The sequence below is a fragment of the Epargyreus clarus genome, unplaced genomic scaffold, assembly GCF_041222505.1.
Source record: "Epargyreus clarus isolate Ecla_fem2 unplaced genomic scaffold, WU_Ecla_fem_2.2 ptg000009l, whole genome shotgun sequence".
In the NCBI taxonomy this organism is placed as follows: domain Eukaryota; kingdom Metazoa; phylum Arthropoda; class Insecta; order Lepidoptera; family Hesperiidae; genus Epargyreus; species Epargyreus clarus.
Genome location: NW_027332217.1, coordinates 4836862 through 4857141, shown reverse-complemented (window position 1 = coordinate 4857141; position 20280 = coordinate 4836862). Strand labels below are relative to the sequence as shown.

General features: G+C 31.8%; 1 protein-coding gene across 1 annotated transcript in view; it reads left to right on the top strand.

Annotated features, from left to right (window-relative positions):
• The window catches only part of LOC140744806 (monocarboxylate transporter 12), a 42537-nt gene that overhangs the window by 4464 nt on the left and 17793 nt on the right, over positions 1 to 20280 (top strand). The window contains exons 2-3 of the mRNA XM_073076476.1: positions 14594 to 14715; positions 20008 to 20133. Coding sequence (XP_072932577.1) covers positions 14602 to 14715; positions 20008 to 20133 — 240 coding nt within the window. The 5' untranslated portion in view covers positions 14594 to 14601. The remainder of the gene's footprint in view (positions 1 to 14593; positions 14716 to 20007; positions 20134 to 20280) is intronic.

The following is a 20280-nucleotide window of genomic DNA, read 5'->3' as shown; positions in this document are numbered from 1 at the left end:
ATTCAAAAATCCAACTTTACGTTCACGGATCTCATTCAGAATTTCTCGGAAGTAGCGACCCTTGGCTCAGCGGGACGTAAAAAGTTATCTATAAAATGTTTTTACTATTTGGCGCCAACCCTGCATTCAACGTTAAACCCCGCCGCAGATTATTTTGGAAACAGAAAAGAAATTGTTGGCAAACAAATAACTAATGATAACAGTCTGCGTATTTTTGGATACATTCAATTTTCTCATAAATAAGAGCGTAAAGAAAAGTTTTTAAATACAGACGCACGTGTTTCGCATGTTTGTTGAATAACTTATTATGTAAGGATTCGTAACTGTAGGTACATAATGTTGTCTTCAGAAGAAAAAGTTTTAATAAAAAATATGCTTAAGAATAAAACAATGCATTTTGTGTATATATGGATCGATTGTAAGGGTTGTAGAAAAAGGTTTATGGTTCCACTCCATCGGCACTTAATCAGGTGAACTACATGCTTGTTGTCTATTTCTATATTTAAAAAAAACCTTCCTACTTGAATTACAAAAATGGTGTCTATTATTTTCCGTGAAAAAAATCACTCGGATAATTTCATTGAAAAAGTCTCGACGTCAATTACATCAATTACACACTACAGACACTTAACTAATGACGTCAGTACGCGACGTACTAAATACATATAAAGTGCGAAATATAATTTGCTGGGTAAGGAAAACCATAAATTAACGAAACTGTTATCTAGTGTTTTGAAATCTACCAGTTTTCCTCGTCATGTTTATAGAAGGATAAATTTATATCCGACGGTGGCCGCATGCCTCTCAGTAACCTCTAAGGCCCTAGTTACATTTTATTACGTGTAACTACTGTTAGAACAATATTGTAAGGGAAATGTAGTACTAGCGGTTACTTCATTATTTTATAATATAGTAGCAAACAAGAATGCAGTCAATTTGATGGTAAATTGCCTGACTGCCTATTTTGAAGGTGGTAGAACCCTTTGTGGACTTCGGCACCACCACCGCCACACCTATTTCTGCTTAATAACAGCAGTGTTAGGCGCTGCTGTGTTCCGGTTTGAAGGGTGTGGTAAGGGAGACAGACTTTTCCAAGGCGTTCCAGCTTAGTCCTCAGGGGTAGCGACGCATCTGTGGCCGACTTCAGGTAGGAATATCTAATCCTATCTGGGGTTGATTACAGATGTCCATGGGCGGCAGTAGCCACTTACCATCAGGTGGACTGCATGCTCATCTGCTACTCCTATATTATAAAAAAGGGAGAACATAGGACATTTGTAATCAAATCTTCATGAGATTAGATTCCTAGTTCAGGTCGACAGACGCGTTGTTACGTCTCAAAAAAGTATTATTTGAGTAGGTACGTCATCTAAGAAATGTAAAATACACGTTAGATATACAGGGTGAATTTTTAAAACGGGCCTTCAGGGCCAAATCCGAATCTATAAGGATTAGCGAAAAATGCTGAAAGGAGTTACGAGACTGATTTTGATAAAAACTAAAACTGCATCATTAGTTTTTTAAAATATTTTTTTCCTTAGCCGGGAATCGAACGAGTTCATTTTGAAAAAAATTACACCTCTATATTATTCCACTATCTGATAGTGTCGCTTATAAGGATCAAATTTTGGGAAGTAATGTTATGTGACAAATTAAAGGAAAAGGAAAGTTTTGAAGAAAATACGTATTTTTCCATACATTGGCATACTAATCCTTAAGGATTATACATAACAAATGATTTATGTATAATTCTTTAGAAACAGACTTAAGCCATACCATTGAAGAATTTGTTGGTTAATCAACTAATTATTCGATGTTATGACTATGACATACGGCTTAGTATAAGAAAGTAATAGTTTGGCAAATAAGTTACCGCCGTTTTTAGGATTTATTTTTTAATGAAAATAGATAACTGAATAAATAGTAAATTCTTATTGTTTGTTGTTTACAACTTCGTTTCAACGTTATATATGATTTTATATATCTCTTTTTTTAGCAATCACTCGGATTTGACTCTAAAAAGTAATTCTCGCAAATTGTCAACTTTACATCTGTATTAAACAAAACTCCGCCCATAGCAAGTAAATCTATTTTAATGGTCCTAAAAATAACCTTAGCTAAGTCGGACATAACAATATAAATTATTGGGAAACAAAACGTCCATATCGAATGATTAGAAACATTGAGCCAAAAAAATGTTAATACACGAAATGCTTAAATTAATGAATGGCGGGAACTTAACTGCCAAATTAACATGCAAAAATTTGTATTTTCTTAAAATTGAGGCTTTTCCTTTAGTTTGTCATTTATCATTACTTTCCAGATTTTGATCCTTATAAGCAACACTATCAGATAGTGGAATAATGTAGAGGGTGCATTTTTTTTTCAAAATGAACTCGTTCGATTCCCGGCTAGGGAAAAAATTATTTTAAAAAAGTAATGATGCAGTTATAGTTTTTATCAAAATCGGCTTCGTAACTCCTTTCAGCATTTTTCGCTAATCCTTATAGTTTCGGATTTGGCCCTGAAGGCCCGTTTTAAAAATTCACCCTGTATACAATTATACTCAAATATAAATCCTATGTGTATTACGAGACAACAATAAAGTCCTCTGTAACAGAAAGAGCATTAACAGTCATGCGCTGAGTTCATTTTTAAGTCAGTCCAGAGTTTTAATCCTAGGTTTAAATATGATAAAATCAAACATTTTTGTCTAAAGTAAGCTTTATAACAGCGTAATAATTAATCCGTTATCCTTCTGCGCAACTTGAATATCTTTTTAGTATTGAAGGACTAAGGCCATAGTCAATCACGATGGTCAGTTATGGGTTGATAGACTTCACACACCAAGTACGGGAAACTGTTAGCATGTGTGTCTGCACGTCCTCGCTTCTGTTACCTCCACTGTTAAAACAAATGCTAATTAGTAATACGTTATTAATGAGTAACACATATTTCTTTAAATAATTAAAGGCTAACAATTCGGAAGCGTATCTACGTAAGGCTGAATTTCGTCAGCATATATTAAGTAGCTGTACATATTTGTTATATTAATAGTTACTTTATGAAGTAGCTAAAATATATTAGCTTTATTATTGGATAGTGTAGTAGTATGCTAAGTAATTGAGAATTTGCAAGAGATTAACGAATGTAAGCGATATTTAGTAATTTACTTCGACTGAATTCATGACATAGAAGTTGTAAAAATGTAGAGACGAACAATAGCCGTTTTTTTATTTCGCACAGACGTCAGACAGGATTATAAGATGATTTATTATACTTTCACTGACACACTTTTTTATCTTAGATATTTAGCGTGCAACTTAATCCCTATAGAGAATGTTTACAGCCAGCTCTAAGCAGCTTTAGGAAATTTGCTACCATCGTATGATCCGATAAGAGTGTTTCAGATTAAAAGTAATCTGTTTTTACTACAGGTGCATCATATTCCGAGATTTGTTTGCTATTTATGATATGAAACTAGAATGTGAATGGGCCCTTAGCTCTTATGTGGGCAAAGATATCTTACAGGTTTGCCTTATGGAGTTTCACACTCGCATGGATCGATTAAGTAGAAAACTTGTCAAGTATTCTCAATGTTGCAAACATATTTCTTACGTGTTTTTGCAATCATAATTTTTATGATAGTTATGTATTTTTGCGCGTTTTATATACTCCGTAAAAATAGTTTATATCAATTTTATCCGCAATATTTACCCGGTAATACCCGTATAACGTATATACCGTATTTACGTTTCATACTTTGCGTTGCATATTTGCGTTTCATTCATACACGACCTGCAATCCAAACGGATTGATCAATTTTAACGTATGAGGTGTCGTAAGATTAGTCAAAATTTTGTGACATAGCCTATACCTATATAAAGCAATTAGTTTTTGTATTTATTGTAATATAACTACTTCATAAAACTGAATAAAAAACGAAAACTCTGCACGTGTAAATTATTTAAAAAATTAATATTTAACAATAACGTATATCTAACCATAACTGTATACTTAGTTAAAAATCCGGTCAGCCATCCTAAATACAAGTACAAATAATATGCCAACACTAAACCAGATTTAGATAGCACACAGCAAATAGTATGAAACGTTTAGCTTGTTTTTGGGCATATGATAATGTGATTAATGTTTACCTACTTCATACAATACATATGAGCTCAAATTGGTCATCATTATAGTTAGCACGTGGTTATTTACCTTTCACAGGTTTTTACGTAGGTTCGATGCTCATACAAATCACGGATTAAGTTTAAGTTTACTTTTCAAATAGCATATCTATGCTAAAAGATCGATAAGATTAATATCCAAAAAAAGAATGTTTTTTTTTTTTTTATTTTATTTTTTCATTAATTATTTTAAGCAAAGTAAGAAATGAAATGATTAAAAGTCTAAATTAACATCGCATTTATTTAGGATATAAGTATCTCCAAACCCAAAGACTGACTTTGGGTTCGAATTCAGCATTATCATTTTTTATAACGAGCAAGGAAAAGACCGCGAGAAATCCTGTAAGTTCACAATATATTTGAAGTAGTCAGATTTTTACCAAACAAAATGTTTAACCTTAACCTTAACCCTTCTCATACAGGTCGGAGATTTATACTAAGAAACCGAATACGAAAATTTTGATAACAATTTTTAATACTTAAATGTAACTTGTGTATTATGATTAAGTTACAATGTTAAGCAATGGTACAAGCCGTCAGGCGTTGAATTGGAAACCGCAAGTAACTCAATTTCATACTAGATTCCGTGCTTTGGAGGATATTAAACCTTCGGTTTCAGTTGATATTATTGAATAACACTTTAACGTTATCAGAGGCATGAGGCAGTATGAAAATATCCGTTAAGAGTCGGTAGATAACCCGTACCTTCCTCCAACAAGCATTGACGCAGTACAGTGTGGAATTGTGGATGATGACATGAGGCGCGTCGTCCTCAGGATTGGCAAAGCATCATCAATCATTGTTCTATGTAAGATGGTTATAAATTTCCATGAGTGACCGTGACCACTTACCGTCAGATGGTTTGCTGCTTGTCAAAATGGAGCTTGTCCACCAGCTTTTGGACGTCGTTCTCTAGACATGGGTATAGCATTAAGTATAAATGGGTCGCAGAAATGTAGCACACTTAAAAATAAATAAATATTGAATCACTTAATATTTATCAACTTACACATTGATATAGGTACCTGTGAATTTCGACGCGCCCGTCTAAATGTCATGAGTAAAGGCAGTGGAAAATTTCCTGAGCACTAAGGCTGTGTGCCATGTCAATGTATTGGCAAATGTTGACCGATCATATGAAATACCTTTCATTATTACTTTTAATAACAGCATATAACGCGTAAGTTAATAGAAAAAACAAAATAAAACAAAAATCTATTTAAGTAAGTAAATAATAACAAAATTTAACTTGTCAGTTTTGAAGCAACTTTTTTTAATATTCGTGCTTATTTGCAGAAAAATCTTTCCTTTATTTTCCTTTTATTCCACTATTTCTAGAACAATGTGAAGAGTTTCTTTTTATTTATTAATCTCAGTTTATAAGTTCATGTAATTATCATTAATAGAAAACATGCAAATTAAAAAAACATACACCACATATACATAAGTAGAACGAATACCATTATAAGTCTTAAATCTATGGAAAAATCTTGTCTCGATATATTAATAAAACACATTTTCATTTTGCATAAGCTTTATAATATTTGCACCTTATAACGATTTTATTACTTATATGTACTTAAAACGAATTAAGTTTCATCTCGGCAAGAGCTTCCTTGATTATTATCGTTCAACAACTTGCTCTGCGGAGAACTTGCAGAAATTAATCTAAAGTTATAGGCAACGAAATTGCTTTTAATCGTTATGAATAGTAAAAGTAGTATCGGCGATAAACTATATCACTTGTAATTAATGGTCGTAAAAACTTATTAATAAGAACCTCGTTAATTGGAAAACATGTGGAAATTAACTATGTTTTTTATAATATGATCATGAGTAGCACACGAGCATAAAGGATGATTAGATAGTATCCTCAGATGGGATTAGATATTCCTATACGTCGGCCACAGATGCGCCGCTAACCCTGAGGACTATGCTGAAACGCCTCGAAAAAGTATGTCTTCCTTACCACACCCTGCAAACTAGAACACAGCAGCGCTTACACTGCTATTATGAGGCAGAAACAGGGAACTAAATAAAAATAGATAAAAGACGCCGCTAATAGCATAACATCTAAAATCGGTATTGCCAACAACATAAATCACTGATAATTACCGGTCGTATCACCTTATTTAAAGGAACATCGTAACTTTTATGGAGGAGTACTAGAAATCAGACAAAAACAAAACGTCGTTGATGGTGTCCATTGCGTTATAACTGGTAAAATCGGGATCGCACCGAACCTCTGATAATCGACCGCGTCGACTCATAAGGGATTGTAAGTTCTATCGAGAACCTGTAGAGATGAAACAAAAGCAAAAAGCTAGAGAAGATACTGTTACGGCGTTATAACCAGTATAAACAGCCTTGACAACACCGTACATCACTGATTATCGCTATCAACTTATTTATAAACGATCGTAAGCTCGTATGGACAACTTGTAGAACTCATGGAAAGTCGCTCCGACCACATTCCTCGCAAAACGATTTGATTTATATATAACTGTACTGTACATACGCGTATGATAACTGGAAAGGATCTCTCATTTTTATGGTTCCGTACTCAAAGGGGATCACGGAACCCTATTACTAGGGTCTCCGCTGTCTGTCCGCTGTTGTGTATTCCTCTTAATGTGTAAGTGTAAAAAACGTTAGGTAACACAATATCGTATAAATAAATAAGTAAATTTAAACCAAACGTTATTCCAAGTGGAGATGCATAATGGATATTTTAATTGTAAATTAAGTAAGTACTTAAAGAATTTAGACTTGTCGAATGAATATTATGCTTTGGGATATTAATAATTTCAGTTCCACATACATATTTAGAAAAAAACCAATGGAAGTTACGTAAAATGGTTACAAATCCTTTCATTTATTAATTAACTTTCATTACGCAGTTTTCATTAATTAAATTAAATTATTTTTTTACATTTTGACCCGGTATTTCTACGTAGGTACGATATTCACGTAAGGTAGAAGCATAATAAGATAGGTAAAACTTATAAGCTTGAATATTAAAATAATAGTTAATAACTATATTTTTTGAGTTTCGCTTAACACAAACCGGTGATATATACTGCAGAGGTAAGCTAATCTATTCTTGGAAGTAATTATAAGTTTGCTTAAAAATAAAAATAATAAAGTTATTACACTAGTAAACATTATTAACAATATCTCTTTTGTGACAATAACAAATAAATATAGTTAAAGCTCGTAAAGGTGGATTACATTATTATAAGTAGTAAAATATGCACATAACATTACAGTTGCAATACATCTACATTGAGTAGATACAGGTTACGTGTAGAAAATGATTATGCATTTTTGTGACGTAAATCTTATTTTAATAGTCCAAAGAACATTTGTTTATGAGAAGAAGTAATGTGGATATATAAAACAGTAAACTTTTTTGAATTTACACTTCTTTGACTTGCTTGCGAAACATATCAAAGTATATTTTTAGATTTATATATTTATAGATATATTTTTATACATCATTTATTTTGGGTATTTATTTCTTTACTTTCGCAATGTTAATAAAAAATGGTTTGGGTTAATAAAAATAAAATCGAATTTTTTCTATCTGAAAATGCTAAACATTTGTTAATTTACTATGTTACCAAACTTAACTGCTAAGCTTAAACCTTAAAATAACACATCTAGACGGACAGAAGTCTACCAACTGCGGACTTAATGTTTAATACATTATTTATAATAAATTGAGAATTAACAGCTTCATGAATATATTGAAAAATATTGTGAAATCATAAAACTCCAACAATGATACAGCATAATCCTGATTTAATTTATGAGATTTTATTTTAGTCTATAATTCTTATAACAGTCTAGGAGTCGGTTTTGAAACTGAACGTTTAAAGGTGGTAGAGCCCTTTCTAAGGTTCGTCTTTGGAGGAATAGTCTTCATACTTATTATTTCTATATAACAGCTGTGTTAAGCGCTGCTGTGTTATAATTTGATTTGTGTAGTAAAAACAGTAGTATGTAGTGTTCCAACTTAATTCTCAGGAGTAGCAAAATAGTACCAGCTTTGTGCCCTCAACTAAAACTTTGATACTATCTGGGGTTAATCGTAGACACCTATCAATGGAGGCGAGGTCACTTCCTGCCTTTATAAACAATGAGTATGTTATGATGTCCACATATTATTTAAAATCCTTTAAATAATAACTATTAAGTGTATCCCTATATACAGTACAAAAAACAAATGTACAATAGCTATATATGTAGGTATCTTTAAGTATACATACACTTAGGCCTTCGTTTAAAAATGAGTATTTTTAAAACGTACGTTATGAGCAATTATACATTACAAGAAAATGTAGAGAGTTGTTTGTTTTTTTTTTCAAATATTAATATGTTGTTTCACTTTTTATCATACTGAATAAAACTTATGGATAAACCCTCAGTCTATAAACCAGAACTGACCAGTATTTTGAATGACATAGAACTTGAAAATTTGCATAATCTTAAGCGATATAAACATAATCATTGTATATATTCACACAGTAAGATACAGTGTACGTTTGATATAAGTTCTGCTGGAGTTTCTTGAACTAAAGTAATTATTTAGTAAAAAGGTAAGATTCTCAGATATTTTATAAAAATAATATAATATAAATTATATAATATAATATATATCGGCCAGCATTCTTGGGACTCTACCAGTGATTTGGACTCATTGTTTTATATTTAATTTTTTATATTTCCTTAAGTTTTAATATTTCTTTTTTTGTTTAAATTATATTTTTTGTATATATTGTATATAGATTTATAGTTTGTAAATAGTTAGATAGATTATATTTTGTAAATTTAATTAATTGTGATAAAAATAAAAGATTATTAGAAATATAAATTATATTGTAAACATTTATTTACTATATTTTGTAACAATAAGTGTAACTTCAAAAAACAATAAAAATAATTAGCGCTAGATCAAGTTACTTGCTTCAAATTAACTAGAAAAACTATTTTTTTATAATGGCAGTTGCAAAATTTTGAAGGTGAATCAAATCTGCCTATTAACCACGATTAAATTTTTATTTAACTGACTTCAAAAGCAACCTGTATTTTTTGTACGAATGTACAATTGTACATACATATTTATTTATATTTTCTCGATATATGTTTTTTTTCCTGTCATTTGTTATGAACATCATGTTGATGTCATTTATTATACAAAATAAAACATACTTAACACTCAAAAGCGTATATTCATTAAATAATTATTTAATGAAAATACGCAGTCCGAATACAGTCAAAATAAATAAAGTAGTCATAGTTTAGGTAAGTTAGGTTACAATAACAGTTGATAAAGTTTGCTCCCAAGTTCAATCGTTATCTAGTAAATTATTATGATATTATATCGTGTGATTTTAGTGGTAGAAAATGCTACAGAATTTGTTATTAAACATTTACCTAATATTATTAAGCTTCTTAATAAGTAGATACCTATGCAATATTTAAAAGATAAGGAAAGTAGTACCTATTTAAAAATTAAGCTTCAAAATTTATTCCTTTTTTAATCATTATTTGTATAATTATATTTTTCTTATAGGTATATTTTGTTAATTGCCAAAATAAATAAATAGGTATATGAAACAACATGAAATATAGTGAAAGTTTTATACCAAGATATTAAATAACTACAGTGAAACTGCAATGAAAAATACATTATACGTCTGGTTTGCTGCGTGTGAACCATAATTATATTTTACTAAAACTAGCTTCCGATCTTATTATTTTATTCAATTTAAATACACGACACGAGTTGACACGAGTATATACTTTAGTGGCCATTCACACGTACCATAGCCACACCACATCGCAGCAACATAAAGCAGGAAAGAAGTACAAAATAAAAAGGTATATTATTCTGTGAAAGAAGTTTTAACGTGTGAGTAAGCAGCTTCTTGTAGAATTTTTGTAAATAAAAAATGTCTTTGCGATAAAGTTGCGTGTTTCGCGGTTTGTGACTGTGATCTGTGAGGATTGTCTGTTAATTTGAACGGCAAAATGTATGGACATGTGAATGAAAGCATTTTCATACATAGCGCACGTCCACGCAGTTATCTTCGGTGTGGTTGTGGTACGTGTGAAGAGGTACTTAAATGATATCGAGTTCATTGTAAACAACCCCACGCGAACAAACATGATATTATTTCATCAATAATTGTCATAATAAATTGAACTTACATATGAACTTGTTTATAAGTATCTTGTTGTTGGTTTGTAGCTTTTGTATTGTCGTAAGCTATACATTAATAAAAAGATTATTCAATCTTAAATTATACAATCATAGAAATAACTTTCAGCTTAATCCTTCTATGAACTATATATATTAGGTATGCATATTCTTTTGACAATCTTTATGTAGGTTCTTAAGTTGGTAGTGTCTGTAGATGTCAGTGATCTTTAACCAAAGATGAGTTATAAACTTATAACTGACAATCCTACGAGTATTTTAACAATATTTTTTTAAGCATTTCTTAACGAATCTTAATGAAGTAGGATTTTAAAATTCAATAAGTAAAAGATTTTTTTAATTTTTTTATGTTCTATTCAAGCTTCGACATATATATATTTTTACATTGTATCCCAAAACTTTGTGAATAACTATAGTTTTCCCTGTATCACGGCTCTATTTTTGATAACACAACCAACAAACTGTTATCAAGTTCTTATCTCTACAACTCCACAACGCAATCAGAAGCTTCCGATTTCATGCTTTACGCTTTTTGACAAATGTATTAGGTAACATTTTAATGATTTTTAGGTAAATTTTTTTTAATAAACTCCCAATCAAAATGCCCTTTTATAGAACTGTCAAGTTAAATAAGTCTCAAAACAAACTTATTTATATCTGTTTATCAATAACGATTACATTTGCATCATCTTTATAATAACTGCGAATGATATGTACGAGAATAATATTTATGTTATGACTTGAAAATTAGATGCTTATACTGATAGCATGTGTAAGATAAATAATTACAATAATTAAAAATTATTAAATTTATTCTTCGTGTAAGTGTAGGTATGTACTTGAGTGAAGTAACAATTTGACTAATTATAGATAAGAATTGAGTTATTAATAATACGGTTAAAAATAACGTTTGTGGGCGTACTTTAATATACATTCAAACTGAATTTTCAAAATTTCCAGAACATATTTTGTTAAATAATCATGAATATTTTGTCGTTAATGAAGTAGAGTTCCAGAAAAAATATTTAAATTTTATTTAACCGCAATACTCTACGTAGAGCCACGCTATTATCAGCCTTTATCACTGTATGTAATAATAGTCGTGATTTACAGTCGCACATAATTACGCTGGCGGGTCACACGGTCATCGATCCAAATAATGTGACTTGATGTTTGTTTCCAATCTTGAGTCCATTACCTCCCTTATGGAGTTTTCCATTAGGTCTTTAGTGGAAAATTTAAAGTTTGGTATATAGATAACGTCCAGCTAAAGATTAAACTGTTTAATTTTTTGTAACCATAACTGTTCGATTTGGTCAGTTAAAACACTTTTTATGTAGGTATAAACTCATTTTTTCGGATCCAAAGGTTACGATTTTCTGATGAATGAAAATGTGATAAGCTAACAGAATGAAATATATGTACTTAAAAATGTGTATGTGTGTGTAAACATACAGCTTATACATATTTGTATGAGAAGAAGTCTATGAATTACGTTTAATTTTTATACAACATTGTACTCGTATTTCTATGTAAAATTTATATACTGAAATTCTTAAAGAAAATATTAGTCGAGTTCAATGTGAAGAGTGGGCTAATTTAGCTAATACCCGGTAATACATATGTATCCATTTATCACTTCCGCTATACAAATTCTACTTTTGTATTTCTATGTGGCATTGTCAATTGCAAAATCATTAACATGCTTTACTGTACTCAAATTTCATGTTCCGAAATCATGTTTCATAGCCGGAAGTTGGTTCTATTTAAAGCTTCCATTATGTATCACATACATACGTGAACAATATTTTAGAAAGTCTAAATATTGACACAAACTGAAAGGCCCAATGATAATTATACTCAGAATATTAATAACAGGGCTTTTTTTCGATTCATACGTTATAATAATGTACGCTCAGTGAAGGATTATATATATATATATTATAAGGAAGAAATATTATAAGAAGAAGGAAGGATTATATTATATATATATATATATATATATATATATATATATATATATATATATATATATATATATAAACGCTTTCTACACTCACAGTCCCACACGAAGATTCCTGTATCGTGGGTGCTATGGACACACACAGAGACAAATACACAAACATCGAAGCCGGGACCCTCTGGGCGTCAGACCGGCATGGTGACCGCTCCGCCACACGGGTCGTCTATATATTTGCCCCCAGTAGCCTATTTAAATTTGGCCGCCTCTACTAATCTCTACAATTAGATTTCTTAGTTGGGCTGGCCATACTAGTAACGACCGTAGGTTGCCATATTGTTGCCGCTTACTAAAGTCAGGGAAAAAAGTCGTCAATACTCTTTTTTGTTGAAATGAAAGTTTGTCCATGATTTTGCCGCGCCTAAAATCTGCCGCCCTAGGCTTTAGACTACTCGGCTTATTGGCAAATGCGCTGGTTACTGATAATCTAAAGTAGCAAGTATGTTTAAGAATAAGTAACCCAACGACTAAATTAATTGATGATTTTAAAAGCAGTAGTCAGTATGAAAAACTTTTATTTGTTACAGCTGATAACGAACAACTGATTAATTTTGATATTGATTCCTAATAAAATGAGAATTACCATAGGGATTTATCAAAAAAATGTACCACTGGTTTACAATTTGTACAGATAGAGAGTTACATCATAAAACTGTTAACATAGATAATTATTTACATCGCACGACAAATACTGCTATTTTGTGTAAACTTACGCAACTACCCGTATATTCTATTTCTACGTAACACAAATATGAATAATATTTTTTCCACAATTTATGGCTCAATTTTTACGATTTAATTTACACGCATATGCATTTGTTTGTGTCATATTATTTGATATAATACTGACAATGATTTTTGGCCGTAATTAGACAACATTAATAAATTACATATTGACGATTGATAAAAAACTTAACAGTAAACTTCAGGAAGGAAATGGGTGTGTAGTTTTTATTTACGTTTTGATTGTTGTAATTATTTTTTATCGTGAAATATTCGATGTATATGAGAGAATAATGATTAAAAATCCAGTTTCAAGCAGTTTCCTCGCCTTCCGAACCAGATATGTAAATAATTATGGACAAAAAGTTTACCATTGCGTCATAGCGTGTACAAAGGAGTGAACTCTTTTGTTTTTATTTTAACAGCTGAAACATGGTTCTACTACGCTTTAAAATGTAACAACACCTTTATCATTGGTATATTCTCGTTTATAATTACTGTATAGGACGTCATATTATTATTCTTATGTACCTAGTATGCAATGGCGTTCGAGGTCTATGCGATCAAATCATTTACAAAAAGTAGGTCAAAAGATTTATCTGCTGTTTTCGTATTATAGAAGTATCAAATGACCATACAGTCCACCTGATAGTAAGAAGCAACTATTGCTTAGCTATAAACAATCCCTGATTATAAACGATTATAAGGATTATTAGGTAGGAACCTGGTAACTCGTTTAAGTATGAGGCGTTCCAACTTAGTTATCAGTCTTCGTTAACACTTGTTGTTTCCTTTATGTTCGCTGTTGTGGCAGTGATGCCTCCGGAGTACCGCCACGAAGAGTTCTATTATATAATACAGATCTTGTACGCGTTATATATTAAATAATATATTTATTTCCACGTGTTACAACTAAGTATTTAATGAAGGCGTACATTACATGTCATTACGAGCATAAAGAGGTTAATGAGATTAAACCCTCTTTCCTTGCGATCCTCGCCACTGAATTGATCCACTCTATTCGATTATTTTTAAACGAATACCTTTATTTTATTCAATACAGCTGTTGTATGTTTTCCGCAGATAGTTCTCTAATTGTATGTAAGATTATTTCAAAGGAACAGCAGGCTTTTTAAACTTTAATTTTACAAAAAAAAAATGCATCGGAATGCTCAGACTTGGTCGAAAATGCATACGTGGTAGAGAGCCGCCGCCGGAATTCACTGCCTGAATCAATATCATGATTGTTAAAGCTTTATAGCAGCAGCTATTGTGTTCTGGTTTGAAGGATATAGCAAGGCACATAAACTTACATGATTCCTCATTGCTACCCTTCTGCTCTTAGTACAATCTACAGATGTTCACAGAGAACACTTAACGTCAGGTAAATTTTATACGTTTGGTTTTATTCCAAATGTGTTTTTTTATTTTCAGATCACAAGATGGTCCAACGCGTAGCTACAGATGAGCGGCCTTTCGAGACCCCGTCCTCCGACGAGAGCGGGCTGGGTCGCAGTGACTCCCCCACTGATGACTCTGAGCCAGAGGCAGCATTGGTATGTATATGAAGTAAATCGTAATAGTAATGATAACGTGGCGGTTTTATATTTGGACTCCGAATTCTCGAAATATGAATTTAGCCAGCTAAATTCTGCTGGATTCGTAAGCACCTCTGAGTTTTCGAAGAGATTAGAGAAAAATATTTTTAGTTGTTTTACGTGCAATAACCTACACTACAGACCCAAAATATACTTTATATACTTTTAAGTTGAAGTAGTTACAGTATGCGGTTAGTTCGTAAATAATATTCGAAGGCCTGGCATTAGGTACATAAGATCTGTTTGACTTATAAATACCAGAAACTATATGGCATGCATTATAAATGTCATTGATTAATTTGTCTATGCAAGCGATTTTTTTAAAGCGTCTTAATTAACAGCTTTATGCGTATTATTTAAAATACTTTGAACTTTTTACCAATTGAAATTGACTGAATAAATAAAATGTAGAAATGGATTTTATGTAAATTTATATCAGTACTCTAATGAAATGTAATTTATTCTTCTTAATTAGCTAATCGTTGAACAATACACTACCACGTAGATTGTAGAGGAATAAAAAATATTAATTAACGGTGTATTATCCTTATCCTAATTACACTCTTTGTGCATATACCTGCTAATTGCGTTCAAAATTACACGCGATCTCAGTTAAACAAAGATGATAGATACCTAATACAATTCAGCTGAATTAGTGAGGATGTCCTTTATAAAGAAACCTAATTAAAGCTAGATTCAATACGCATATACCTCATATGGATTCATTTTGAGTGACGTACAGTGTATTCGAAATAGTATGCACACATGCACATGTATTTTGTGTATACATAATACATGATGTAGTTGAAATGTTTGTTTAATTGTCGTTGTGTGGGTTCAAAGGACCCAAAGGTAAAATCTTTTAGGATGGATATGGTAAAGACTGGTTTTAAAATATTAATGGCAACCTACACGTTATTAAAACAAGTTTAACTGACTTGACATAACGTCATTCAAAATGTTCAACACGGACGACTGATTGAAAAATAGAAATAACAAAAATAAATACATAAATAGGACAGGACGAAATGCCTCCTCCAAAACGTGATATTGGATATGACCGTAGCTTCAACCTGCGTTAACACAGTAATAGTTTTGGTAGTCGGCTATCACATCTACACCGTTCTATGCACCTTCGACAACGTCGGCTGGAATTTCAACTGGCAGAAGTATTGTTGTGCAAATGAAATAATATGTGTTGAAACATGCCCCAGCGCCGTTGGAAGAACAGCAGGCTCTTGTCATGACGAGACAGTAACGAAAGACAATAAAACCAGCGAATCTATTGATGAAAATAACTCAGAACCTGTAGAACCTAAAACGTTATAAGATGACTGTAAAAGCGAAGAAGCAAAGAAAACACAAGAAGATTCGGTTGTTTGTAGAGAAATTAATAAATGGTTGTTTATTAACCACTATTACAGTGGCGTCAATGGAAATAGCTATGACTTTGATATTTCTGCTGCTGTGACCGACGATCAAGATGGCTTTGAACAGATTATGGCAGAAACGAAGGGAAATAGTTCACAAAGCAGCGGTTATCTTAACCGATGCTTTGTGCTGGACTATGCTGATTTTAGGAACCTACATCATTATATGTTGCTAACTTAAATTATCACGTAAAGTTAATTGATAATGTGGTTGTTTTTACTCGTATGTATACAGAAGCTATAGCTTACATAGCTATAACTTAGCTTAATGGTATAACTTTGATGTATTTAAAAACATAAAACTAATTTGATACAATGTAACGGACCCCTATATGCACTAAATAAACCTTTGTCTAGTAGTTGAGTATTATTCCAACTCAGAATATTATTTATTGCATTTAACTTTCATAGCTTTACACAATGATTCCACTATATGGGTACCAAGATGACTGAGTTAAACCCAGAATTTAAACGTATCCAGATTCAAAATTTAAGTGAAACCGAGTTAGAAATCCTAAAACAGATCAGCATAGTGACATAGTGACAAGTTACGTGTGTGATCAATAATCGATTACGGAGGAGTGATAGAAAGAAACCTAATATTAGGCAATTACTATAATTGCTTGCGGCATGGGGATAGCACCGGTCACTTGGTAACAACTTGATGAGTCACATGGTCTTGAGTGTCTTGACAGAGTGATTCTTGGTATATTACAGCGAGACATATCTGATGTCGCGTGATGTCATATGTGTAACCTTCTAGACAAGGTCAAGAAGCCTACTTTCTTGTAATTTCTTGATGATTGTTATTGATAAAAAAGTTAATAAATTATGAAGTATTATATCAGATAGACATCTTTATTGAATACATTAATATTACAAATATACATAAATTCCACTTTGTTGAGACTCAATACGTTATTTTTTGGTTTTTGAATTAATACGACTATGGCTTCTATCTTCCTTGCGTTCCATTGCTTAGCGCGAATCACGTCTAACTCTGAATTCTCGTGTTTATTCCATTATGCTGGTACAATGTAGAATGTAAATAATAATAGGTACTTAATTCAAGCAATTAAGTTTAAAGGCGTTTCAATTTAAATATAATTAAAAATTAATACGTTCATAAAGTATGCAATGTGGACGTAAGAATTTCAGTTAGAATTTTATGCAGAGCCTAAGAGAATAATATATTAACCACTACACACACACACAAATTCAAACAACAGTGCATACTAGAACACATAACAGAAATAATAGATGATATCCAATTACAGTTTATCTGTGAAGTTTCAAACACAAACATTTCAACTATATATCACAAGTGTCAAGCTATGGTGTCAAGGCTCAAGAATTAAGATAGAATAATGTAAACATTGAAAAAATAGCAAAAATTACAAATAAATGCACATATAAATTATATTTACTTTCTGTATGCCTGAATTTGTGATTGTTTCACCAAGTTCTCTCAACGGCGCTGGCGATGTGAAGTTTGAGGACTGCGTTAAGTATCTTCTCATTTTCCTGGGTTACATACATTTTAAGATAAGCTTCCAGGAGAGCAGTATTGTGTGAATCAAGGATATTTTTCTGTAGTTTAACGTACTCTATTCTCATTGAAGATTCGATATAGATTTCTTTTAAAGCGCTTTTCCTAAGTGCAAGAAAGCCAAGTATGCTAAGGATGTGTGCGAAATTCACCAGTAGAGTACCTTCATATTCCATGGTTGGATTAGCGTTGTATTAGTGGAAATGGATTCAAAAGTTTTTGTTTGTTCTGCATAACCTTCTTAAATAATTATACAAGTCGCAGTAACATCGGAAGACTGTATAATATTTTTACTATCTAAAATATTCACAACTTCCTATACGAGTGGCCAAGAGTCTGTAGAGTGGTAATTTAGTATAGTCCGCGTTAAACTGCTAGTCCGTTCTGAATATAGAAATGAATCGCGTTGCCATAGCAAATTGTATGACTACACCTGCTCGCAACAACTTCAGAGCGGACTAGTAGTTTGGCGCGGACTATAACTTCCAAAACAATACAGATGTACTTAAGTTATGTTTTCCTACGATATCAGTGTACTTCTCATTTTTCTTAGAAACCATGTCGATTCTCATTTTTAATTACAATATCCATTATAATAAAGTTGCTTTCAATTGTCAGCATTTACAACTTACGACTTATTTACGAGTATATTTTATAATGCTGTATTGTCTATTTTCTAAACCAAATTCATAACATTTTTATTACCATCTATATATTAGCTATATATTATATAATTTTCAAATAACTGTACTTGAGAAATACTGCCGATTATTATATTTCTTGCCCCCAATAGTGATAAACTGATAGACTTCTATCCATTGTTATAAGATATCATAGTAAAACAATCATACATAATTCTAGTTTCAGTGGTGGTTAGATGATGAAATGATAATTAAACAGTTTTACTGGTAATTAAATTATAACCACTTACAAATTTATCTTGTACAGGTTATAATTACTTACTAATTAGCCCAGTTTTTAGTTATTGTACTTACGAGTAGTTATATAAAGATTTTCGCTAGATTCTTAATTAACATTTTGGATTGAAACTGAAATTTTGGATAGAAAATAGATATTACGTATGAACTTTATAATAAGTTTCAATTAAATTAGTACAAAAAGCTTAATGACAGTATTTCTATTGTATTGTATTACCGTAAAATAGCTATATATACATATAAACAATACTTCTAAGACGTATTGACGACCCGTGTGGCGGAGCGGTCATCATACCGGTCTAACGCGCACAGGGTTCCCGGGTTCGATCCCCGGCCAGACAGATATCTATATGATGGATTTAGATTTCTGTTTCCGGGTGGGAGTATTTGTATATGTGTGTGTCCATGGCACCCACGATACAGGGAATCCTCGTGTGGGGCTGTGAGTGTAGAAAGCATTTTTTTTTTTATATCCACGGTTTCTGCTCTACTGTCTACAACTGGCTACTATTATTAATTAAATTATATGAAGTAGGATAATTTTGAATGTAGAAAGCGTTTTTTTTAATTGTAATTAAATATATGATAATTATGATTATCGTCGTTTTCTAATATAAGTCAGACACAGAAGCGTTGCTACCTTAAAAAATTGAGTTTGCATACGTTATACTCTCTCATACCTCCATGTAAACAGCTTATCAGCTTACGGCAACGTTTAACACTGCTGTTATAAGGCAGAAATACAAGTCGACGAAGAAAGTAAGTTAGAAGAATGTGTAGTTCGACTTGAATGCGAGATGTTATCTTTGCTGTTACCTAGTCGATGTTTACACGTTTTTCGGTCGAGTGTAATTTATACAGATTGGCAGGCGACGTGCGATTTTTTATTTAGTTCAATATCAACGTTTTGATTTTTATCCACCCTCTGTAATTGACTACCTGCCACGTAATGTCAATCAATGATAAAATTCTTGCCAATTTCTAATAGAAACTAACCTCTGCAACTCTTTCATTCAAGTAACTTTTTATTATAATTTATTGAACATTACTTTCTATTTGATATTTTGATTATTTTGGTACATCCCCATACTTTTTACTACATACAAATTTAAATTACAGGCAAAAATTGGTTAAGTGTGATTATTATGAATAACATGAGTTAGTTTTACTACTCGTAGTTCTATCGCCTTTATGTTCTATTTCCATGTGTTTTTTTAACCGACTTGACCAAAGAAAAGAGGTATTTTGTTTTATCTTTATTGTGCTATCGATTGTTTCAATAAATAAATATATTAGTCTAATAGAAAATTAATTATTTGATGTTATTCCACAGGCAGTACCGCCAGATGGGGGATGGGGATGGGTGGTGGTGTTCGCGTCCTTCATGTGCAACATGATCGTCGACGGCATCATCTTCAGCAGTGGATTGATGCTGAAGCCTATTGGAGATCATTTTCATGTATGTATTTTTATCTAATACGAGCTTCGGGGTACCTTCAAAGACAAGAGATTTAATATAAGTGTAGGTACTATAGAGATAATAGTGGACAATGATAGCCTAGTGATTATGAAACTCAGCCTCTTGATCGAGGGGTCCGAGGTTTAA